The 22,664-nt window shown below is 54.8% G+C and overlaps 2 protein-coding genes across 5 annotated transcripts; both read left to right on the forward strand.

Annotated features, from left to right (window-relative positions):
• Window positions 1-202: 202 nt before the first annotated feature.
• On the forward strand, window positions 203-7,491 carry CCL22 (C-C motif chemokine ligand 22). 2 transcript variants are annotated; one of them, XR_005213818.1, is made up of 4 exons: window positions 203-472; window positions 1,742-1,865; window positions 3,557-3,749; window positions 6,979-7,491. XR_005213818.1 is itself a non-coding variant. In XM_037815998.1 (3 exons), the coding sequence occupies exons 1-3, from the start codon at window positions 400-402 to the stop codon at window positions 3,639-3,641; spliced, it is 282 nt and encodes a 93-aa protein (XP_037671926.1). In that variant the 5' UTR covers window positions 203-399; the 3' UTR covers window positions 3,642-5,313. The 2 variants fall into 2 exon arrangements, 1 of the variants encoding a protein (XP_037671926.1); XM_037815998.1 differs by lacking the exon at window positions 6,979-7,491 and having other exon boundaries at window positions 3,557-5,313.
• Window positions 7,492-10,495: 3,004 nt separating this feature from the next.
• Window positions 10,496-22,310, forward strand: CX3CL1 (C-X3-C motif chemokine ligand 1). 3 transcript variants are annotated; one of them, XM_037815997.1, is made up of 4 exons: window positions 10,496-11,260; window positions 17,103-17,223; window positions 19,256-19,805; window positions 19,866-22,310. In XM_037815997.1, the coding sequence occupies exons 1-4, from the start codon at window positions 11,191-11,193 to the stop codon at window positions 20,292-20,294; spliced, it is 1,170 nt and encodes a 389-aa protein (XP_037671925.1). In that variant the 5' UTR covers window positions 10,496-11,190; the 3' UTR covers window positions 20,295-22,310. The 3 variants fall into 3 exon arrangements, with proteins under 3 accessions (XP_037671925.1, XP_037671924.1, XP_037671923.1); XM_037815996.1 differs by having other exon boundaries at window positions 10,497-11,260; window positions 19,256-19,745; window positions 19,806-22,310; XM_037815995.1 differs by having other exon boundaries at window positions 10,499-11,260; window positions 19,256-22,310.
• The last annotated feature ends 354 nt before the right edge of the window (window positions 22,311-22,664 follow it).

Below are 22,664 nucleotides of genomic sequence, written 5' to 3' on the forward strand. Positions count from 1 at the left end.
AGGTAGGGATGTGAAACCATCTCCCCATTTCCAGATGGGGAAACTGAGTCCCAGAGACATAGAATGGCACAGCCAAGGCCCCTTGGAGGCCCGACTGATCCGGCAGACTGCCCAGCTCCTCAAGACGGGAGGCCCAGCCAGAGGGGGATTTTGCAGGCCCCTGGAGACTCACAGGGGAGGGCAGGGTGGGGGTCCCCTCTGAGTGGTTCCCGGCCACAGAGAATTTCCTCCAGTTTGGAGGAAGCGGGAGTTGTTCTTTCACAATCTGAATGTCAGAGATTCTGGGCTCCCCGATGACTAAGAGTGTCTAAGACTTGTGGGTTGTAGCAAGCGCTTAAATACCAGACCCTCCTGTCCCTGGTGATTCCAGACACCTGGGCTGGGCCACGGGAAAGGAGCATGGCCAGCCTACAGACTCCTCTCCTGGCTGCTCTCATCCTCCTTGCAATAATGCTTCAAGCCACCGAGGCAGGTGAGGCTGGGGAGATGGGGGGCTCCCTGCAGAGGCCGGAGTCAGACAAGGGGTACGGCCCTCAGCAGTGGAAAGAGCACTGGACTGAGAGCAGCAGTCTGCCGTTGATGCTTTCGGCCCTGGGCTCATCACGACGCTTCTCTGAGCCTCAGTGTATACATCTGTTAAATGGGTGGTCTGGAAGGCTTGGAATCTAGGATCTGATTTAGCAGATTTGGGGGGGTTGGGGTAAGTATGGCCTGGGGACCTCCTGCCCCAGAGGACTTGGGCACAGGACACTTGGGGTATAGAGAAGGAGCTGCTGAGGGGGGCCTGCCCAGGTGGGGAAAGGCAGGAGCTGGGGTAGGGGACCCTCCCTTGGAAAGGTGGTCCTGACCCCCCCTACCTCCCCATTTTTGCCCTAGAACCTGCCCTCAACACTGGGTTCCTGACTTCTCTTCTCCACCCCAGTGTAAATGCCTCTGCCCTGTGTTGGAGAGGGGAAAGGGCACTTGCCTGGGAGTCAGGCAGATATGAATAGTAATTGCTCACGGTTATTGGGTTTCCTGAGCAATTTCCCTGAAGTAAAGACCCCATAAAGTTGATACTACTATCACCCCCTTAGTCCAAGGAAGGAATTGGGCCTCGGAGATGTTAAATGACTTGCTCAGGGTGGCTCAGCAGCTGGGACAGAGTAAGACTCAAATCTGGGTGGCCTAACTGCCACCCTGGTTGAGCCCTGGTCCTGGCTCAGCTATAGTCGTGCTGTGTGGCTCCAGGCAAATCAGTCCCCCTCTCTGGGCCTCAGCCTTGCCACTGCCCAAGGAAGTGGAGTAGAGCAGATGTGCTCAGAAGCAGAGCTTCTCACACTGGTGTGTTTAGGAATCACCGGGGATCTTGGTAAAATGCACATCTGATTCGGTGGGGCTTGGGCCCAGGCCGAGCACTGCTCACCAGCTCCCAGGCGAAGTTGACACTGTGGTCCACAGCCTTCACTTTGAACAGCAAGGTTCTAAGACTCCATCCGGTTCAGAGTCTCTGAGTCCCATCTAGAGGCTTAGGGCATCCGGTCCTTCTGATTCCCGCCCCCCTCAGACTGCCTGTCCCAGAGTGCAGACATGGGTCCCTGAGTGGCTTCTCAGGGTGGAGTCTTTGCAGGCTCAGGATCCCTGGGGTACCAGCCTTCCACATGACAACAGATCAAGTTGCCTTTCTTCCCTGGAGCCTGGAGGGGCCCAGGGTCAGGCGTTGGGGCTGAGGGTGAATCCTCTGGGCACCTGCTCCCCCCAGGTCCCTATGGCGCCAATGTGGAGGACAGTGTGTGCTGCCGGGACTATATCCACCACCCGCTGCCACTGCGAGCGGTGAAAGATTTCTACTGGACCTCGGACTCCTGCCGGCGACCTGGCGTGGTGTGAGTGGGGAGCTGGAGAGGCCTTGGGGGAGGGTCCGAGGGTGTGGCCAGGATGGCCGGGGCACAGGTGAGTGGGGAGGACCCAGGGGTGGGAGGAACACAGCTGGACGTTGAGGCCAGCTGGAAGTGCTTGGCTGGAACCGACACTTAGCCTGGGCTTGAGTGCACCACAAACCAAAATGGTGCGATCATTTGACACATATTACTGAGCGTCTACTATGCGCCAGGCAGTGCACAGGTTCTGGGGCAGCAGAGTTTGAATGAACAGGACGCCTGTCCTCACAGGTTTGGGGCTCCTTACCCCCTTTGGGGCTCCATCTGCTTCTTTTCATCTTCCTCCCCATCACTGTTGACTCCCTCTCTTAGGGAGGGGTCTGCAGGTGAATAACAAAGAAGAGTTCATCACTTCAATTCTGAGCCTCATTTCCCCATCAGTATAATGGGAAGAATAACCTTCATTTATTTTTATTTATCAAACACATAGAGAGCTCTTGCTAAGTATCAGGCACCGTTGTTCGCCCTTTATGTCATTAACTCATTTAATCCTTGAAACAAACTGAGGCAGGAGGAGCTGTTATTCCCTTTTACAGGTGAGGACACAGACAGAGAGTGATTAAAGGGCCTCTTGAGCACTGTGGGGCACGGTGCCGTTAACTGGAAGGTGGACAGTGCCACGCCTGGCATGTAATAGATTCTCAAGAAAAGGTAGCACTCACGTGATCCTTGGAGTTTTGAGCTGGAAGGACTCTGGAAGGAATGTGATTTCACACTGGGGAGACTGAAGCTCAGAGAGGGCCAGGGCTTGCCCAGTGTCACACAGCAGATGGGGCTGCCCTTGCAGCCAGGATCAACGTTGCAGCCTCCTCTCTGTGTGTTGGTTGCCTGTGCTTCAGGCCTCAGAGGTGCCTGGAGGGAATGCTCTCCCGAGGTGCAGCCCCGCGAAAGTCTGGGTTCGCAGTGTGCGGGGTGAAGTCAGATCCTGCCAGCTGTGGCACTCGGGCAAAGTACTTTAACTCTTTGGGCCTTGGTTTCTTCAGCTGTAAAATATGTAGAATAGTAGTACCTCATAAGGTTGTTGTAAGGATTCATGAAGGAAATCCATGTAAAGGGCTCAGGCCGGCTCCTGGCACAATGATACAGCACCTATTGTGTGCTGCACCCTATTCTGAGCACTTCAGTATATACATTGTCAAATCTTTATCAAAACCCTGTGTGGTTGGACTATGATTATCATCCCCATTTTACAGCTATGGAAACTGCGGCTCAGAGAAGTTAAGTGAACTTGCCCAGATCACACAGCTAGCAAGAGGCAGAGCTAGCCTTTGAACCCAGAGAGGCCAGCTCCAAAGTCCATGTTCTTGGCTTCTACCCCACGGCAGTGTCAGTGATTATATTTAGACTGTTGGGAATTCTTTTCCTTGGCCTGGCCTAGCCCTCAAGTCTGGAGCTAAGGGGCTGAGGATCTAAGACGTCTTTGCTGCTCATCTCCCCTTCTCCCTCTTGAGGCATGTGCTTGGCATATGGTACATGGCTCATAAATTCTGAGCCACTCTATGTAACAGGTACCCTTGCATACAGCAGGTGCCTCATAAATGCTAAGCCACTCAGGCACCTCTGCATACAGGGTTGTGTGGCATTCTTGCTGCATGCTAAAGCTGCCTCATTGCACCCTTGGTGTCTTCTCCTTCCAGCCTGCTAACCCTCAGGAACATGGAGATCTGTGCAGACCCCAGGCTGCCCTGGGTGAAGAAGGCTATCCAGAAGCTAAAGAAGTGAGGGGAAACCTTGCCCCGAAGACCATGGTCTCGGCTCCTCCAGGAAGACTCATGGCACCCAAGTTTCCTGCCATTATCGCCACAACCCAGCACCCAAGCCCGTGCCAAGGTCTCTCTCTGCATTCTCTGATCCCCGTCCTTGCGGCCGCCACCTTCAGTCAGGCTCCACACTGTCCCTCCCACCTCCCCTCGGACCCGTCCAACCCGTCCTATGCCCCACAGCAGCTAGAAGGTCCACAGTCCTGCTCAGTCTTTTCCCTGCTCAAAATCCTTCTGTGGCTCCCCAGTGCCCCAGGCTTGGGTCAGAGCTCCTGAGCCTGGCACCCCAGCGCTCTGGATCAGGGTGCTCCCCTGTCTCCAGACTTGACCCCTATTCCCTTCATGAATGTTGGGCTCCAGCTACCTATTCTCCAGACACATGCTATGCATTCTGCCTGGGGGCCTTTGCCTAGGCTGTGCCTGACGCTCAGAATGCCTTTCCCACCACATCCACATGACCATCCCAACCAGCCCTCCAAGGGATTGCCCAGACCAAACAGCCAGCAATCAACTTTCTCTTTTTAGACTTCCCCTGGCCCTCTTTCTCCTCTTAATAGCCCTGATCACAATCTGCCCAGAATCCTCAGGATTTGGGAACTTGTTCTCCAGCTCCATTGGCTGGACCAAGGTCCACGTCTGAGTTACTCTCATTTCCCGGCCTCCAGCACAGGGCCTGGCTCAGAATCGGGGCTTAGCAAATGACTGCAGAATGAATCAATAAAAGTAATGTCCCTCCCTTGTCCCCCAGAAAGGCAGTCAGTCATCAATGCCGAGACTTAAGGTCACGGAGAGAGGGGCCAGCTGGATCAATTGTGAAGCCCCAAATTTGCCTGATTCACCTTTCTTCCCCATTTGACCTACTTGTTAGGCTTTTTCACCCTTCTTGCTTCCCTTAGGCTTTTACTGCTCCCCCAACCTCCAACACCCAGGCCCACTCCCTTCAGGGTACTCCACATTCCACTTTCCTTTCCTCCTTCCCCAAATAGCTGATAAACAAATTTATGCTATGGTGTGAATGACTACCCCTGGCTTGGTGTTATGAGCTCTAGTATATTTGTATAGGAATAGAGGGCAAATGCTTAAGAGGCCAAATGAATGAATGGATGACTTTTAGGAACTGTGTGGGAAGGGGACAGGGCAGAGCTTTCCTGGCCTTGAGAGGCAGCTGGCTTTGAATGTAGCAGCTGTGTGTGAGTGTCTGATGGGCAGATGCGTGAAGGAGCCCAGGTGGAGATTGTTCAAGCTAAGGTTTATCTGTGTCTCCCTGGGACACAGGCGCAGGGTCTCCAGATAAAGGAAATAAGCTTTACGTGTGCTTCTCCCTTCTGAGGGAGTCTGATGCAGCTCAGCATGGTGATCACAGCTGTGTGACACTGAGAAGACCATTTAACCTCTCTGAGCCTCACCTAACAAATGATGGTGAGAATACCCACCTTATAGGTTGCTATGGGGTTCAGACCCAAGACACAGGGAATGATGCTTTGCCAACAATAGCTCAGTGTCTTCCAGGGTCCATGTCCCCCCAGGAACCCCACTGGCCATAATTAGAGCCCTCAGATGTCTGGGATCCCTTTCTCCTCCAGGGCTTCTGTCCTGCCCTTGCCACTCAGGCCTTCTGGAAAATAAATTCTCTAACACAGTGTCTGCTTTGGTTGCTTGGCATTTGCTGTCCCGGTGGCAGGGGTGAGGTGGGGGTAGGGGGGTGGGTACACCCTGGCCTCTCTCCCAGTGGGGAAGCCCTTAACATTGAGAAGTGATGTGACTTGTCCAAGGTAACTCTTGTAGGGGGAGTGGGAATCCAGGCCTGGATATAAGGATCTGTGTCAATAAGGAAGCTCAGATGTTTGTCCCAGATTCTCCACTCACCAGGCATGGCCCACCTTGGGACCAGCTGTCAGAAGGAACCAATGAAACTATTTATTCAGGCCTCAAGTCTAGTGCTTTAGGCAGTATATTCATTCATTCATCTTTGAATTTATTCATTCATTCAATAACCCAAACTCAATCTCTCCCTCTCAAGTGTGGATACTGGGGAAGAAGATGTTGTGTTAGTCAGGAAAGACTATCTCTCACAACTCCAGAATCCCAGTGACTCCACTCAACAGAAGTTTGCGTCTTCTCATATGAAGTCCAATCAGGCAATACTGGCCTGTGGGCAACCTTCCATGTGGTCATTCAGGGACTCAGTCTCCTTCTCTCTAAGGCTCTGCCTTCTGCGAAGGCCTTGATTCCTCTCCAGTCAGCCAGAAGACAAGGAAAGAGAATGGAGGAGAGGGTTTCGTGGGCCAAGCCAGAAGGGGTACTCATCACGTCTGCCCAGTGCCATGGCAGAACTCAGTCACATGGCCGCACCTGGCTGCAAGGGATGCTGGGAAATATAGCTAAACCGTGTCCAGGAGGAAGACGAAGCGGGTTTGGGAACACCTAGTCCTCCTGATTTTGAACTCCACTGGGCTCCCCTGAGGTCCCCAATTCCCCTCTTTCTTGGAGTTCCTGGTCACAGTGCACTCTGCCAAAACAACCAAAAGAACACTTCTGCCCTCGGGCTGTTTTCAGTGTTTCCTAAGTGTAAATAACCACTGGACAGGCATCTTGGCACTAGTGGCCTTTGTTCTCCTAGAGCAGTGTCAGGAACTTCAGACACCCAGAGTGTTTGTCTGGGGAAAGGGAGGAACAGCAATCCATTCTGTAGATTCAGACAGATGTAGGGACAAACGCCCAGCTCTGCCCCTCACTGGCTGGGTATCTGGAGCAAGTTGCTTTGCCTTTCTGAGCCTCAGTTTCTCTCTCATGTGTGTGGTTGTGAGAATCCTATGAGATGAGAGGGTATGGCCGGGTGTGTGTGCAGACAGGAAATGACAGGACACTGGGCAGCTTCCCTCACTGGCCAGAAAAGTTGGGCTGGGCCGAGTTGGGTGGGGCGGGGAAGAGCTGGGCAAGGCAGCCCCCTGGGGAGCCTGGAGGTGGCACTAGCCTCCATGTGCCCTTCCCACCGCCCTACTGTTCTCGCCGTGGGTCCCCAGAGGAAACCCTCCTTCTGGTTGACCGGCACTGCTCATTTTTCTAACGTTGCTCTAGTTATTCTCAGCTCAGAACCTTCCCAGCTCCCCTGCCCCCAAACGTTTTTCACTCCAGCTTCAAAGTCCTCTGCGGTTTGGTCCAACTGCAGCCTTCCTGCAGAGCCCACGGCCCTGAGCTGTTCTCCACCCCCTGAATGGGTCCTGTTCTGGCCCCCTTGTTTAGGCTGCTCCCTCTGCCTGGGGTGGTCTGTCAAAATCCTGCCCCTCTGCACACTGCAGGGGGCCCACGTTCCTCCCACAGGTTACTCGCAAATCACGAAGGGAATAGTAAAACCTCGGCAGTAGAGAGACTGAGCAGTCACCCCCCAATCCATCAAGCCCATCAGTCCAACCAATAGTGGAACTACCTGGCTGTGATGTGGTGTCAGGTTCACGGTACTACTCTTGAAGGATTCTTGACAATGTGTATGTGAGTATGAATCTGTAGACTGCACCTAACCAAGCTTTTAGATCTAACTTCCAGGTTACAGGAAAAAACCTGTGATAGAGAACAATGTAAATGACATCACAGGAAACAATTAGATAAAATAAGAATGAGGGCATTCTCTAAAACTGGTCTCTGACTCTTCAGAAAGTCCCTCTCATGGAAAATGTTCAGGGGAGCTATTGTAGACTAAAAAGTAACCAAAGGCAATGCATGAAATTATATTGGATCCTGGTTCAGAATAAATAAATAAGGAGAGAGAGGCAGAGAAAGAGAAGGAGGGAGGGAGAAGAAACTATAGAATACATTTTGGGGTCGACTGAGAAATTTAAGTAGGATTGGGTATAAATGACATCTAGGGATTATTGTTAACTTTGTTAGGTGGGATATTAGTATTACATTTATGTAAGACATTGTCTTTATGCTAAGGAGATGCATGCTGAAGTATTTGGGGGCAAAATGTCAAGGCATCTATAATTTACTTTGAAATGGTTTGGCCAAATAAATGAATAAATAAACGATGCCAATATGGAAAAATGTTAATCACTGAATATAGGTGGCATAAATATGAATGTTCTTTGTACCATTCCTTCTTCCTCACCATGTTATGTTTAAAATCTTTCAAAGTGAAAATGTAAGAAAGAAACACGCTGCCCATCTTCCAGGTCTGATTGAAGCATCATCTCTCCCGCACGAGCCTTCCCTGATTCATTCGGATTAAGGGTCTCTCTCTCTCCCGCCCCAAGCCCCACAGCCTTGCACCTCTGGCTGGGCTTGCATCTCCTCTCTCCCACTGAGCTGGGGCTGTCAAGGACCAGGGCCACAGCCTATTCTCCTTTGGTTCCCCTGTCCCACCACAAGGCAGGGACACACCAGGGCTTAATAATCAACACCAAAGACGACCTGCAGCCAGGCGCTGTGGAAACCCTGAGGCTCATTTACTCCTTCGGTGACCTGGGGAGGTGGCTGTTAGCACCCCATTTTACAAGTGGGGAAGCTGAGGCAGAGAGCAGTGAAGTAACTTGGTCATCCTGGCAAGTGGTGGAGCCAGATCTGCCTCCAGGTCTGTCTGACCTGAAATCCTGGGTACTGTGTCTCGAATTGAATTTAAAGTCATTTGGTCCTTAAACCTTGATGAAAATTGGAATGTAGACTGCAAGCTTTATATCAATGCTAAATTTTGTAAACTCCATAACTCTACTTAAGGTGGTTACTTAAGTATATCCTTGTTCTTAGGAAATGCAAATGTAAGTATTATGTGTCCAAGGAGCATGACATATACAAACTACTCCCAAAGATTTAGAAAGTGATAGATTAATAGATAGAAAGATAGATAGATAGATAGATAGATAAATGGATAGAAGAATGGATGGATAGATACGGCAAATATGGCAAAATGTTAAAAATTTGTGGATCTGTGTATGGGGGGGTTATGTTCAAGTTCTTTGTATGGGTTTTGTATTGTTTTTGCAACTGTCCTGTAAATTTGAAATTATTTCAAAATAAAAAGCTTAAGGAGAAAAAAAAAACCCTGATGAGGTAGATGAGGGCGACCATCCCATTTTATGGGGGAAGAAGCTGAGGCTGGATAGGGTAGGGGACATCCCAAGATCTGATCAAGGAAAAGCAGAGCCATGCTTTGTCTTTGGGCCCCTGCCCCATGCCAGGCTCCGATTTGGCATCTTACTAGCATAAGCTCGTTTAGTCCACATCGGTCACGTATGAGATGGAGGGAGGTGGAGCAATGTGGTGGTCATGTACATGACTGGAGCAATTCCAGCCTCCCCCACTTCCTGGCAGGGGACCCCAGGGAGTTTCTAAACTTCTCCTTGCCTCAGCTTCCCCACTCCTATACCGGGTGGTGATAATGGGGTTTTGCTTGTTGTGATGATTAAGTGAGTTAATTCTGCAAAGCCCTAAAGCAGTGCCTGGCTCAGAATAAGTGTGAGCTAGTATGGCCATCCCCATTTTACAGATGAGGCTCAGAGGGTTAAGGAAGTAGCCTGAGCTCACACGTTGTTAGAACTGGAGCTAGGATCATGGAATCCCAGAGCCCTTGCTTTCTAACAGTCTTTGGACCATAGTCCAGGGGCAGGGCAATGAGGCTCTCTGCCCCCAAATAGTTGGTCCAGCCTGCCTCTTGTCCTTTACTAAGGGCTTTCCAGGGCAGCCGCCTCCCCTGGCCCCTCTGCCCCTTCTCCTCCTTTTCCTTCCCCTCTTTGTTTTCCTTCTCTCTCCTCCTCCCACCTCCCCTTTTCCTCTCTCAGTCTTCACTTCTCCCCCCTCCCCTACTCTCCCTTCCTTTCTTCCCTCCCTTTTTTGCCTCTTCCCCTTCTCCCTCTCTTATTTCTCCCCCTCCTCCTGCCCCAACCCGCAACCCCTGCTCTGTCTGACCATGAACAGAGCAGAAAGAGCCCTGGATCTCCATCCCTATCACTCCTTGCCCCTCTCTGGGCCTCAATTTCCCCACTTAAAAAATGAGGCATTGGGCAGCAGAAACCTGAAGTTTCCTGGCTTCCTATCAGCACGGGCTGGGACAGAGCCTCTGAGCAGAAGTGGACATTGGCCCCTGCCTCCATGCTCCTCCCCTACAGGGAGCACCACGCCCCAGGCACCTACTGGGCTTGGGTGGAGGTTGGCTGAGGAGAAAGCCGGGTGCCCCCCAGCCTCAGGAGCTGTGGCCCCTCTGCCCAGCCCCGCCTGGACCTGCTGGCCCGGGGTCCTCGGACACTGACTCACAGACAAACTGGTTTCCCTCCGGCTGGCAGCCCAGAGACAGGTAACCTGGCACAGTTAACTCCTGGCCCGAGGCTGGGTGAGGCTCCTGCTGGACTATTCTGGGGTCTCAGGGATTGTTCCCTCTGCTTTCGGGGATGGCTGCCATTTCAGCAGACCCCTGCTCACCTGACACCTGCAGCCATGAACCCCAGTTTGGTGGGAGCCTGCTGACTGGGCGTCCCGGTCCTGTCCTAGTGGACCCCCAAGGTCCATTAGGAGAGTGAACCTGGAGGTCAGAGCCGGGGAGCTCCCCTCAGAGGATGAGCCCAACTCCCTCCTTGTAAATGGGGCCTCAGGAGAGGCAGGACTTCCCCCAGGGCCTGGCCGCCATTAAGGAGGAGCCCGGGGTAGCAAGTTGCCCGAGTGCAAAGGAGGAAAGGAAGGAGAGGGGAGTAGAGGCAGGGGGGGCAAGGCTCTTAAATGTGTCCTGAGCTGTGTACGCCCCTGCTCACGCCAAGGCCTCATCTCTTGGAGGTGGGAGGTGAGTTCTCCATCCTGATGATCTGTTTAACCTTGAGGGGGGCACGTTCCATCTCTTCTCTGGCCCACCTGTCCATGTGAGGTGGGACTGGATCATTCTTTCAGCAAACACTTACTGTGCTGAGCCCCTACGGTTTGCCAGGCTCCCTGCTGGGCGCAGGGGATGCCCTGAGGAATGCACTCACAGTTCAGTGCCCTGTGCGCTTAGCCAAAGTCCTGGGGCTTTAAGGGGTGAAGGTGTGGGGGAGATACCTCCTGGACCAAAGGAGAGCTCGTCAGATCCAGGCTGGCTTGCTTGCGGCCAGCACCCTGTCCTCTGTCCCACTGTGCTTTTGTGTGTTGCCCTCTTAGGATCTAGGACCCCAGGCCAGTTTCTTGTAATGTGTGCCAGTTCCCGGCAGGATCCCGGGCACACGGGAGGGGAGGAGGCCCTCTGAACCCCAGCAGGCCTGGTCTAGCCTTTCAGACAGGTCCCGATGTGAGTGACAGCTGGGAGCAGCCAGCTCTGGACCCCCTGCCGCCGTCCCCGCCCAGAGCCGACTCGGTTCCTTGGCAACATCCCGAGGAATCCAGCGCGCACTGGCTCCCTTCCTCTCCCCTCCCCCTGCCGCGGGGCCTGGAGGCGGAGGCAGCGGCAGCCCAGGCCCATTATAAGAAGCGACAGTGCTCGCTCGCTTATGAGGGGACAGCACTGAGCTCGCACGCTGCATCGCCCTGGACCCCGCGCGGACCCCTGGCCACCCTCCGCCATGACTCCCCTGTCTCTCGCGTGGCTGCTCCACCTGGCTGTCCTCTGCCAGATGATCAACCTGCTGACCGGTGAGTGGGGCCCGGGCTTGGGCATGACTAGGGTCGGGGAGCCCCCAGCCCCACCTCTGCCCCTCGGCTCTGACAGCAGGGCCCCCGAGACCCTCCTGGGGTAAGCAGAGCTTGGGGTCTGATAGCTGCTCCTTCTTGAGAGCTGTTCCTGGAGGCTGAGCCCCCTTTCCGGTCCCCGGGATGTGGGGTGGCCACCCCTGCCAGAGGGTTCCATCTGCAGGGGCTGCCTCTGCCTGGGCCAGGGAGCAACATGGGGAGGCGGTGTGGACAGCCCGCGGGTGCCCAGGTGTAGCGTGCCAGGACAGTGGGAGCTGGGGGAGCCCCAGGGGGCTGCCAGTAGGCAGCAGGTGGGAAGCCCCGGCTGTCAGAGGGCTGGGTCTCCCGGCCTGCCCTGGGTTAATGTGTAACCTGCAGCCTGGACTCCTGAGTGTCAGCCCTGGCCCTGGGCCAGGCCGTGGTTGGGACTTTCTCTTGCCCGAATCTCAAGACCCCCAGCAGTAAGGGGCCCAGGACCAGTAAAGGTCAAGGTCACTGCAGTCCGTGGTTGGGGCCCCTCGCTGCTGTTCTGGCCTGCAGCCCAGATCCCTCTGCCCATTTTCTCTCTGTCCTTCCTCCCATCACAGTGTCTTCCTCCTCTAAGCACAGCTTAGGAAATGCATTCAGCTCTGGTCTCTTGCTTTCTGGAGCCTGGGACCTGGTAGGGCAAGGTGTATCCATTCCACCTGACATGAGTAAAATGGAGGCTCAGAGCAGTTTAGAAACTGGCCCGAGGAGGCCCAGCCGCAAGCAGGGTGGGAGAGGGCAGGGCTTGCTGGGCTGGATGCAGGAGAGAGGATCCAGCTCCTGAGCGGGGCCCAGGCATGACTGTGCCTGCTTACTTCTGTGGACAGTTATAGTCGGCCCTGTCCTTGGGGAGTGCCCAGCCATGGGACAGGCTGAGGCTCAGAGAGGGTGGGATCTGGCCTTAGATCACACAGCAAGTCTCTGGGAGAATGACAACCAGTTCCCTGATCCAGCACACTTCAATGGAGTACCCTTTCTCCTGAGTCCCTCTGTCTGGGGAAAACCTACCAGTGAGGCAGGGAGCAGGAGGCGGGGGCAGTGGATATGAATCACTACTGGTGTCCTCTTTCCCAGGTGTGGGCCCCCAGGCCTGAGAGCTTTGGGGATAGTGAACACTGGAAAATGGGGAGTCACATGGTGGCTGCTTTGCCACAGCCCTGCTGTGTGACTCTGGGCAAGGTCTTGTCTTCTCTGGTTCCAGATGCTGCACCTTTAAATATAGCTGCTACTTCCTGGGGGTGCAATGAGGCACTGTGAGGGCATTTCAGAAGAAGAAGAGGAGGTGAAGGAGGAGGAGGATGGAGAGGATGGAGAGGAGGTAGGGGAGGAAGAGAAGGAAAGGGAGGATGTGGGGGAAGAGAAGAGGAGGAGGAGAAGAGAGAAGAGGAGAGGAGGAGGAGGAGGGAGAGAGGGTGGGGGTGAGGGGGAGGGGGAGGAGAAGGATTACTTCTACTAAGCTAGTGGGGGGGGGCTCCTATACTGGGATGGGAAGGGGCCTTGGGGGCCCTGGACTCTCTGTCCAGCAGCCCAAAGCCTCAGGACCATCAGGTGCCTAGGCTTGGTGTCCCCTGGGAACCCCGGCAGGACTAGGGAGTGGTCCGGAAGTTAGAGAGGCCCCAAGGGGGGCTGGGGGCTTTGCAGCTGCTCCCTGGCTGGTGCAGGGAAGCTGCGTCAGTCCCCAAATGTGGGTTTGCCGGCCATCGTCAGGCGGGAGGCTGCTCCGCTTTATATAACGAACCTGCAGTTACAAGTCAGAACAGAGATTTCTTCCCCCAAGCACTGACGCATTCACGCCCACTCACGCCCCAGCAAGAAAGAGAAAAAACCTGTTTTAAGCTGCCTTAGTCTGCTCCCCTGAATAATAGTGGGGGTGGCTGGGGAAGGCAGGGGAGGGTAGATTCATTCTCCAGTCAGGCTCCTGTCAAATTTAAATAAAAAATCCTTTCTCTCTTTCTCTGTTGGTTAGGGTTTTATATATCATAAAGCACTTGCTTGTGCATTTTGATCACTCATTCACTCAACTAATATTTATTGAGCACCTACTATGCACCAGCCCTGCTCTAGGTGCTGGGGTCACATCAATGAATAAAACAGCCAAAGATCCCAGCCCTCAGTGAAATTCTCCTGGAGAAGACAGACCATAAACCTAATTTTAAAAAGTAATGATTTGGTCTGTTAGAAGGAAACAAGTGCTGTGATAAAAATAGAGAGAGAGAGGAAGGGGACATGGAGGGGGTTGAAATTTTGAATAGGGGGTCAGGGAAGCCTCACTGAGAAGGGGGCTCTCAGGGATGGTGAAGGAGTGAGCCATGAGGGTATCTCTAGGGTGGGGGTCCTCAATGGGGAACTTTAGCCCCCACTTGCCCAGGGACATTTTTGGTTTGTAACAAATGTCACAACCCTTCTGATTAGGGGGTGCTCCTGGCATCTAGTGGGTAGAAAACAGGGATGTTAGTAAACATCTTACAGTGCACAGGACAGCCCCCCACAACAAAGAATTATCTGATCCAAACTCAACAATATTACTGTTGAAAAACCTTACTCTAAGGGGAAAGTGGTCCAGATATTTAAACAAAAATCTCCCCTCACAACCACCCCGTGAAGCAGCTGCTATCATTTCCATTTTACAGGTAAGGGAACTGAGGCTCAGAGAGGCTAAGCCACTCGCATAGAAACACGCAGCTGAGCAATTGCTCAAAGCTCTTACTCTACCAGCCCATGCAGAATATTCCCATCCATTCCTGCCTGTGAACCCCTTAGCAGTCCTTGAAGGCCAGCCTAAAAGACACCTCCTCTGAGAAGCCTCCCCTAATACCTTGCAGTTAGATGTGGCCTCTCCCTCATGTAAACTCCAGCACATTTGGGAATGTTCTGCAGTAAGGTGTTTCTATCTGGCATTTAAGGCAGCCGGTAACAACGGATTGTCTAGGGGCTGGGTGGAAGCCAGTTATGCCACTGAATAGCTGGGTAGCCTCAGGCAAGTCATATAACCTCTCTGAGCTTTGGTTTCTGTCAAATGGAGATAATGATCCACACTTTGCAGAAGTGTTGGCAACTAATGAGAGCAGAATGCATGTGCTGGGCACAGGTCAGCATGCAATAGGTGCTCAACAAAGTACTCTCATGCTTTGTGGGTGAATCTTAGCTGCCCATCAGACTGGGAGCCCTCTAGGGGCCTTGTTCATTCCAGTACATCCCACAGCACGCAGCACACGGCCTGGCCTGGGGGAGGGATCGGCATTTGTTGGTTGACTGAATAAACATGGTGATCTGATCTCCCAGCTCAGCTCAGCACCCAGGGAGAAAGACTCAGGGTTAAGGAAAAGGAGGGCCTGGGTCTTTGTATTTATCCAAAAGGAATTCAAACAAGTGTTTGCTGAATCAGGAAATGGATGGATGGATGGATGGATGGATGGATGGATGGATGAAGGATGAGTGAGTGGGTTGTTATGGGGAGGATGGTTGGGTAGATGAATGGGGGATGAAGGATGGGTAGGGGGTGGGCAGGTGGATGGTTGGGGCAGTGGGGGATAGGTGGGTGGGTGGATGGGTGGGTGAGGGGATGGGGGTGAGAGAACAGGTGGGATGGTAGGAGAGGGACAAATGAAGGATAACTAAATGGGTGGATGGATGGATGGATGGATACATAAAGAAGGGATAGTAGGTTGAGAAATTTATTCATTCAACAAATATTTCTTGCATACCCACCTTGTGCTTGATGCTGAAGAACACAGGAAACCAAGACAAGCAAGGTCCCTGCCCTCCTGACACTCGTGTTTGAGGGGTTCAAACAGATGATGGAGAATAGGTGACTGGCTGGATGGAGGCATCATCTCCATTGTACAGAAAAGAACATTTCGGCTCTGAGAAGGGAAGAACCTCCCCTGGGTTCATGACCAATGTTCCCGGCAGAACCAAGAACAGAGCCGGCCAAGGGCAGTCAGGCCCCGAGACAGACGGTGGGAACCTTGGGGGCAGGGTGACTTCATGGCTCTTTAAAGCCCCAGAGGTGAGCAGTGGCCTTTCTGGCCTTCCCCATCCTGGATGTGGCCCATGGAGCGTGCCTCCCTCCTGCCCACTGGGCTGCCCTCTTTGCCTCTACCTAGCTCCAGGTTACCCAGGGACCCCATTTTGGGGACCTTCCCCAAGGGCAGACACCTGCCAGATCAGTCCACTGAACAGGGCCAGGGAGACTGCAGCTGAGTCATTCTGAGGCTCTGCAGGGGCAGAGGGAGGGCAACAAGGCTATAGAGCAACTTTCACATCCTGGATCCTCAGACTATTTCCTTGTGACTCAGGGATGCTCCTCCTACCCACTCCTAGCCACCTCAGCCCTGCAGGGGTGGTGGCCAAGGCTCAGGGGGAGTGCTAGAGAGGGGAGGGGATAGATCTCGGAGGGGGTGCAATGTGAGTGTGCATTTGGGAAGGTGGGGTGTTTTTGCATAGCCTTGCACATGTAAGTATTTACACATGAGCAGTGTGTATTTAGGTGGCACCCAGGGATCAGCTGGGGACCTCCAGGCCCTGAAGAACTAGATAAGCTCAACCTGGTCCCTGACTCTACTGCCCTGGAAGTCCTGGGCTCTGGGTTTTTGCAGAACCCTCTGGGATCTTGCTTCTGCTGCACCTAACTTTGATCCAGATCTGCAGCTCAGGTGCTTTCATTTTGTAAGCCCCACAGCTTACACCAAGCACCAAGAGTAGAGCCTGCTAGAGATTTTAGGAGAAGGCGGCTATGGAAATGTAATGTACCCAACCTCAAATACTTATTTAATTGTCCCTGGATTCACCATCATCCTGCCCTGAAGTTTCTCCCTGGTTCCACGTGGTACCCAGCAATCAGTGTCCTCCTGCCCACCCCACCCCGTCCCCCACCTCCACCCCTCCTCCCAACCTGCCCCAGGAACTCCAAGTTCCTCACGAAGCACGAATCAGTCCCTCCTAGCAACTGCTCTCAAACTCATCCGGCTCTTGATGGTGGGATGGCAGATAACCTCTCTAGCTCACACCACCTTCCTTAGATGGGGGTTGTCCTTACACCTTTTAAAAAGTTGTCATCTGCAACGCGTGCCTGGTTGTATGTATGTCTTTGTGTGTTTTTGTGTTGGGGGTATATGTGTGCCATTGTGTTTGTTGACAAGTGTGTATGTGTGTGCATGTGTCCTGGGATGGGCACACAAGGTGTGGATGGACAGAGAGGCCTGGGTGTGTCAGGACAGCCTGGAAAATCCATGTACTTAAAACAGCCTGAGAGGGAGGCAGGAGGGAGGTGGGGGGCGTGGGGGTCGAGTTAGCAGGTGACGTGCTGGGGAAAAGGCAGGGATGGGGCAGTGGGTAGGGAGAGGGCAGGGCCCCCGGTGGGGGGTGAAGGGAGCCAGGCCTGGTGGGAAAGCTGCTACATCACTCGCTGGCTGTGTGACCTCAGGTACATCCCTGCCACTCGGAGGCTCAAATGTCCCCTGCTGTAGACCAACTACAGCAACTGAACTTTTAAAATCAAACACTTGCTGTGTGCCAGGCAATCAGAGTTATATGTTAAGAATTCACTTTCGTTAATCCTTATAACAACTGTCAGCCCCTATTTTGCAGGGGGAAAACTGAGGCATGGAAGGGTTTGGTGATGGTGGGATGGGAGGTCATGGGCCTTGAAGACTAGGGCTTGCCTTGGCCTTGCAAGACGTCGTCCAGCTTGGGTGGTCTGGCTGAGAGGAGCCGGCGTGGGACTGGGAAGCTGGAGGCCCGTGGACGGCCCTGCTGACCGGGACCTCTGTGGTCTCAGGACAGCATCGAGGGGTGAATAAATGCAGGAATTCATGCAAAAACACGACCTCGAAGATCATCCCCGTGGCTTTTCTGTCCGGCTACAAACAAACCCAGGCGTCCTGTGGCGGCACGGTCATGTAAGTACTGCCCGCGGCCCCTCGTGCTCCCGTCAGGGCCCAGGGGGTGGGGGGCCCTGGCCACAGCTAATCCATGTCCACGCCTCATGGGCCCCAACCTGGGCCCCCAGCCACGCACCCGGGCAGATGCCCCTCTTGCTCCTGGCTGGCCAGTCGCCTCGTTGACCTTCACACTGGGCCGTGAGAGGCTGAGGCAGGAGTGGCTTCCTGAATGACCCGCTGCTACTGGGGGCGGCTGCCCTGGCTGCTGGCCTGGAGCAGCCACCGAGGGTGGTAATTCCCCTGAGCTAAAGCATGTTCCACACAGCACTTGAAGCCACTAGATTTCATGAGGTGGCAGCACAGGGTCTCGAAGTGCAGGCACTGCACTCGAATGCACTTCGTGCGAGCCTGGCCCCACCACTCTCCGGCAGGCTGGACCTGGTCCCGCTGCTTCCTCGGCTTGGCTGGGGGCCTGGATGCTGCTGACAAGAGGCAGGGGAGAGGTTGCTGTCTCCATTTAACTGATGGGAACTTAAGGGGCCCCCATGAGGCTTTGGGGAGGGAGCCCAGGACCCCAGCCCCCTCTTGGGTCCTGCCCAGTCACCCTGAGCCGAGGCCTTTCCTCGAGACTGACTTGGGGATCCTAAAGCAGCCCCAGCCGGGCCCAGGGACCTGGCAGCAGGAAATGGCCAGGGCATCTTTGCCGTCTTGGCTCAGCTAAAGGAAGCCCAGCACTTCCTCTGCTCAGTTGTGCAGTTTCTAAAAGCAGCCAGGTCCAGCGTGAGCTCCCGTTGACCCTCTGCTCACCCACAAAGACTCACTTCCCCAGACTCCCCCACATGTTTGCTTCCTTTTTCTAGGTGAGGAGGAGGCGGGGAGCCCCGGGAGAAGGGGGCCTGCTCCCTGGGCGTCTCTGGCCTCCCAGCCGACTGGAGCCAGTCTCCTTTACTTTATATCTCTGAGCCTCTGCTTCCTCATCTGTAAAATGGGGCAAGCATGGTGTCCACCTTGCAGGATGGGTGTGAGATTTAAACACGGGCCAAACGCCAAGCATGGGCTGTGGCAGCAAAGGCCTCAGTCAGCTCTGAACCGTGGTCAGTGAGCCAGCCACACACAGCTCCTGAGGAAGCTCAAGCTTTGGCTGAATTCGGGTCCCAGCGGGGCTGTCATATGTACAACTGTAGCCCACAAAGTGCCCTTTCGTCCCACGGACACACCCTAGGAGATGAGAGGTGGGGGCCCATAGCCATGAAACCAGAGGAGAGAAAGAAGAGGATGCGTGACATAGGGTCCTTTCCAGAGTGACGAGGCCCCACCACAGTCACACACCCGACTGCAGAGAACCTGGAGACTGACAGCCCCAAGCCACCCTCCTTAATGGAAACCCTATTATTTATTAGCACTACTATTATTCCCAACTATTATTGGTCCCCTGCCTTAAGCCAGGGGCTTTATGTAATTGACATATTCATCAGTAACACAGAATTAGGGTGACCAACTCACCCCAGTTGCCTGTGTCTTTCCTGACTTTAAAACTGAAAGTCTGCATTTAACAGCCCCAAATTATAGATTTGAATGTGGTTGAAAGAGGAAATTTTAGGTTGTATATATGAAACTAGAAAATTGAAAACAAAAAATCCATGGAACTACACAACACAGTGAACCCTAAGTTAAACCAACGATTATAGCTAATAGTGCACCCTTAAAAATGTGCTTTCACCAGTGGTTGTAAATGCACCATGTCAACGCAAGGTGTTACAAACAGGGGGGTATCTGGGAATCCTGTATTTCATGGATGATTGTTCTGTAAACCCACAACTTCTTATAAAAAACAACCAACCAAACAAACCTTGAAAGCCCCACATCCCCCAAACCCAGTTTGCCAGGGACGGATGGTCACGCTACAGAAGGTAGGTGTTCTCTCCATGTGTCAGCGGGTGGCCGGAGGCCTGGCAGCTGGGGAGGTGGAGGCAGGGTTGCAGCACTGCGCGAGCCCCTGCACCACACCAGCCTCTGGGCCTCACTGGGCCCCTGTCTTCCTCCCTTGTAGCCTGCAGACCAAGGCAAATAAATTTATCTGTGCTGACTCAAAGGAGAAATGGGTCCAGGAAGCCATGGCGCATCTAGACCGCCAGGCTGCTGCCCCGGCTCAAAGTGGTCACGGCGGCACGTTTGAGAAGCAGATCGGCGGGGGAGAGGCCAGGACCACTCCGGTCGCCAGGGGAACGTGCCAGAACGCGGAGTCAGAGCCTGGAGCAGTGGTGCAGGGCTGTAGCCTGGAGCTGACGACTCCTTCCCAGGGGACACAGACGGCCTCAGGGACATCCTCAGAGTTGCCAACTGGAACATCTGGTTTCCCCCAGACCAGACCTACCTCAGCTTCCACGGCACAGGACAGAGGGTCTCCAGCTGCGTCCGAGGGAACCAAGCTTCCCACCACCATAGCTTGGCAGAGTTCTGCTGCCTACCTAAGTGGGTCGGGGCTCGGGGTTGAGAGAAAGTCCTCCGAAGCCCCCTCCACTGAGGCCCCGTCCACCGAGGCCCCCTCCACCGAGGCCCCATCCACCGAGGGCCCGTCCACCGAGGCCCCCTCCACCGAGGCCCCCTCCACCGAGGCCCCCTCCACCGAGGGCCCGTCCACCGAGGCCCCCTCCACCGAGGCCCTGTCCACCATGCCGGAGACCTCCCTAGGGCCCGAGAAGGTGGCCTCCACTCTGGCTCACACGGATGTTTTCCCGGCCTGGGGGCCCGGGAGCATGGCCCCTGTCTCCTCTGAAGGGGCCCCCAGCAGGGAGCCCAGGACCTCTGTCAGCTGGACCCCCAGGTCCAAGGATCCCATCCACACCACCGTGGACCCCCAGAGGCTGAGCGTCCTCATCACCCCCGTCCCCAAATCCCGGGCAGCCACCCAGAGGCAGGCCGTGGGGCTGCTGGCCTTCCTCGGCTTCCTCTTCTGCTTGGGGGTCGTCATGTTCGCCTACCAGAGCCTCCAGGGCTGCCCCCGCCGGGTGGCTGGGGACATGATAGAAGGACTTCGCTACGTGCCCCGGAGCTGTGGCAGCAACTCCTACGTCCTAGTGCCAGTGTGAGCCGCCCGCCTGCTGCACCCAGAGGCTCAACTCAGACTGCTGCCTGGGGTCCCCCATCCTCCCACCCACCCTCACCCAAGAGCCTGGCCTGAGCTGGGATGGGTGGAGCTGGGAGATGGGCACACCCAGGAAGTCACCCTTGACCATTCCTGACCTATGGGGGCCGTGGAGGGAGACAGCCTCCAACACTCTCTCCAATGTCCCCAAACCAGAAAACTCTCCTTTGCTGCTGGCTGGTTGGAGGCTCCTTTTGACACCGTCCCAGCCCCCATGAACACTTATTTATTGAATGCCCTGCCCCCTTGGACCCAGGCCTTCTTGTGGAAGCCACACTTGTCCCCTTTTACAAATGAGCATCAGGCCAGACCCCTTCTGCCCATTCCCTGGGGCCTCACCATGTCTCACAGACCCGCTGCAGTCACCAGTCACCCGGCCACCTGCGGTGCTATCTCCCCAACCCCACCCCATGCCCACCCCGACCCCTGTACAGAGCTCACTCCCCAGCCAGGGACAGGGATGTGTCATTTCTTGCATGAGGTTGCTGTGATTCCTGAGGCCTCTCAGGGTCAGACACCGTGGGAGGAGCGATGAGATGGTCTGGTGGGTTTGAAGTTTTTCCTCCCTGGTCTACGCTGTGCAATGAAGGAACATTGACTGTGAGCTGGGAGGCCGGGGTCTAGTCCCAAGGCTGCCACCAACCCAACAAGGCTTTTGTGTGACGGAGGCCAAGTCCTGTCCCTTTTCTGTGCCTCTGGTTTCCCATCTGTGAAAGCAAAAAGCTGGATTAGATACGGGGTGGTTGGTCCATAGGTGGCAATAACCTGCACCCTGGCAGGCCTCCCTGATTGCCAGGTCCCCTGTCCCCAGGCCCTGATGCAGCCTCAGAGTCATCAGCTTGGCGCCTTGGCCAGCAAACTGCCAACCCATTAGCTCGGTGCATCCTTGGACCCTGTCACTTGAAGGCCCTGCGTGGGAGTGATGTGATAGCCAGGCCCCGCCCTGTTGGAAGGGTTGCTGGACTGTGGAATTTGGGGGACCAGAGCCCCCACTTTGGAAGGCCCCTCCCCGGCTTTGAGGACTCGTCGGGTCAGAGGGATTGGCTGAGGGGACGGGGAGGGTCTGATGATATCGACGATGACAGGCGACGATGCTGCTTTAGGACTTGAGTAGCGGCTGGGCTCAGTGTCCCCTCTGGTTCCACCCACCGCTTTGCACTCAAGGTCTTCTGCCCCCCCGTACCCCCACTGCAGGCCAGGCCAGGAGTTTCCATGTGGCTTTCCATGAGCTCAGAGTCCCCCGTGAAACCTGAGGTCCCCGTCTTCATTTCTGAAAGGTACTGTGCTCCGTGGGGAGGGGAGTTGTGGCCTGAGGTCAGGGGTTCCCTTTTTGGCTGCTGAGGGCTCAGGCACGCCTGGATGAGGCTGGAGCTGGCCCAGCCGGCCGCCACCCCTCAGGGGCCCTGGTGGCAGCCACTACCCCTCCCTCTGGTTGTCCCCAATGGTGACCCTTGCCCTTCACCTGAGCTGCCTCCCATATGCTGGGCCTCACCCGCTGTGCATGTGACACACATCTCCGCAGATGGGGTTCGATGCTCAGAGGAAGGAAACAGGCTCTGGCCACGCTGCTCGGCCCACCTGGCTCCCCTGCATGCCCTGCAGGGCACAGGGCATTTGGGAAGTCAGGAGCTGGCCTGAGTGGGGTCACCCAGAGGGCTCAGAGACGGGGAGGGCAGGGCTAAATGCACTTTGTTTGGGCTCCTCGATGCTGGGAGAACCTTCGAGGGGTGGGGTATCCCGCTATGGGGCTCCCCTCTTCTGTGAGAAAGGGGGTGGGGGCACCTGGTCCCCCTTCCATGGACTTCGGACTTTGGGAGTTCCTCCAAGCAGCACATGGATAAGGACTATCTGGAGTGGACTTTGAAGGAATTTGTTGACCCTTTTGTTTCCCAACCCCCATCACAAATGTCTATGTTATTTTGTATTTTACTAATAAAACTGAAAAGTCTTGTGAATTAAATGAGGTTGCTTTCTCTGGGGCAGGCCCAGCAACCAGGGTGTTAGAGTGGGGTGGAAGATGGGAGGGCCCAGAGACACCCTGCATCGGATTGTAGGAGGTGAGTCACGGGTCTCCAACCTGCCTGGGGCAGAGGGGGAGGAATTTTTACCATCAGTAGGAGAAGGGGCATTGGAGGTGGGGGTGGGCCCCTGGCCTGGCTCCATCCTGCCCTGCTGTGTGACATTGGCCCTGTGCCTTCACCTCTCTGGGCCTGTGTAAACGTGGGTGAGAGACCTCTTCCAGCGCTTCCCATTCCTGCCGGGATCAGAATCCCCTGTGACGCCCCCATCCCATGCCTACTGAGCCACTTTCTTG

This window comes from Choloepus didactylus, chromosome 22 (genome assembly GCF_015220235.1).
Source record: "Choloepus didactylus isolate mChoDid1 chromosome 22, mChoDid1.pri, whole genome shotgun sequence".
NCBI lineage: Eukaryota > Metazoa > Chordata > Mammalia > Pilosa > Megalonychidae > Choloepus > Choloepus didactylus.

Bases quoted from the DNA above. Each gene is read 5' to 3' on its own strand.
- CCL22 (XM_037815998.1), top strand. From the start codon at position 400: ATGGCCAGCCTACAGACTCCTCTCCTGGCTGCTCTCATCCTCCTTGCA. The intron at 473-1,741 runs GTGAGGCTGGGG...TGCTCCCCCCAG, and splicing joins GCTTCAAGCCACCGAGGCAG to GTCCCTATGGCGCCAATGTG. The intron at 1,866-3,556 runs GTGAGTGGGGAG...TTCTCCTTCCAG, and splicing joins TGCCGGCGACCTGGCGTGGT to CCTGCTAACCCTCAGGAACA.
- CX3CL1 (XM_037815995.1), top strand. From the start codon at position 11,191: ATGACTCCCCTGTCTCTCGCGTGGCTGCTCCACCTGGCTGTCCTCTGC. The intron at 11,261-17,102 runs GTGAGTGGGGCC...CTGTGGTCTCAG, and splicing joins GATGATCAACCTGCTGACCG to GACAGCATCGAGGGGTGAAT. The intron at 17,224-19,255 runs GTAAGTACTGCC...CCTCCCTTGTAG, and splicing joins TCCTGTGGCGGCACGGTCAT to CCTGCAGACCAAGGCAAATA.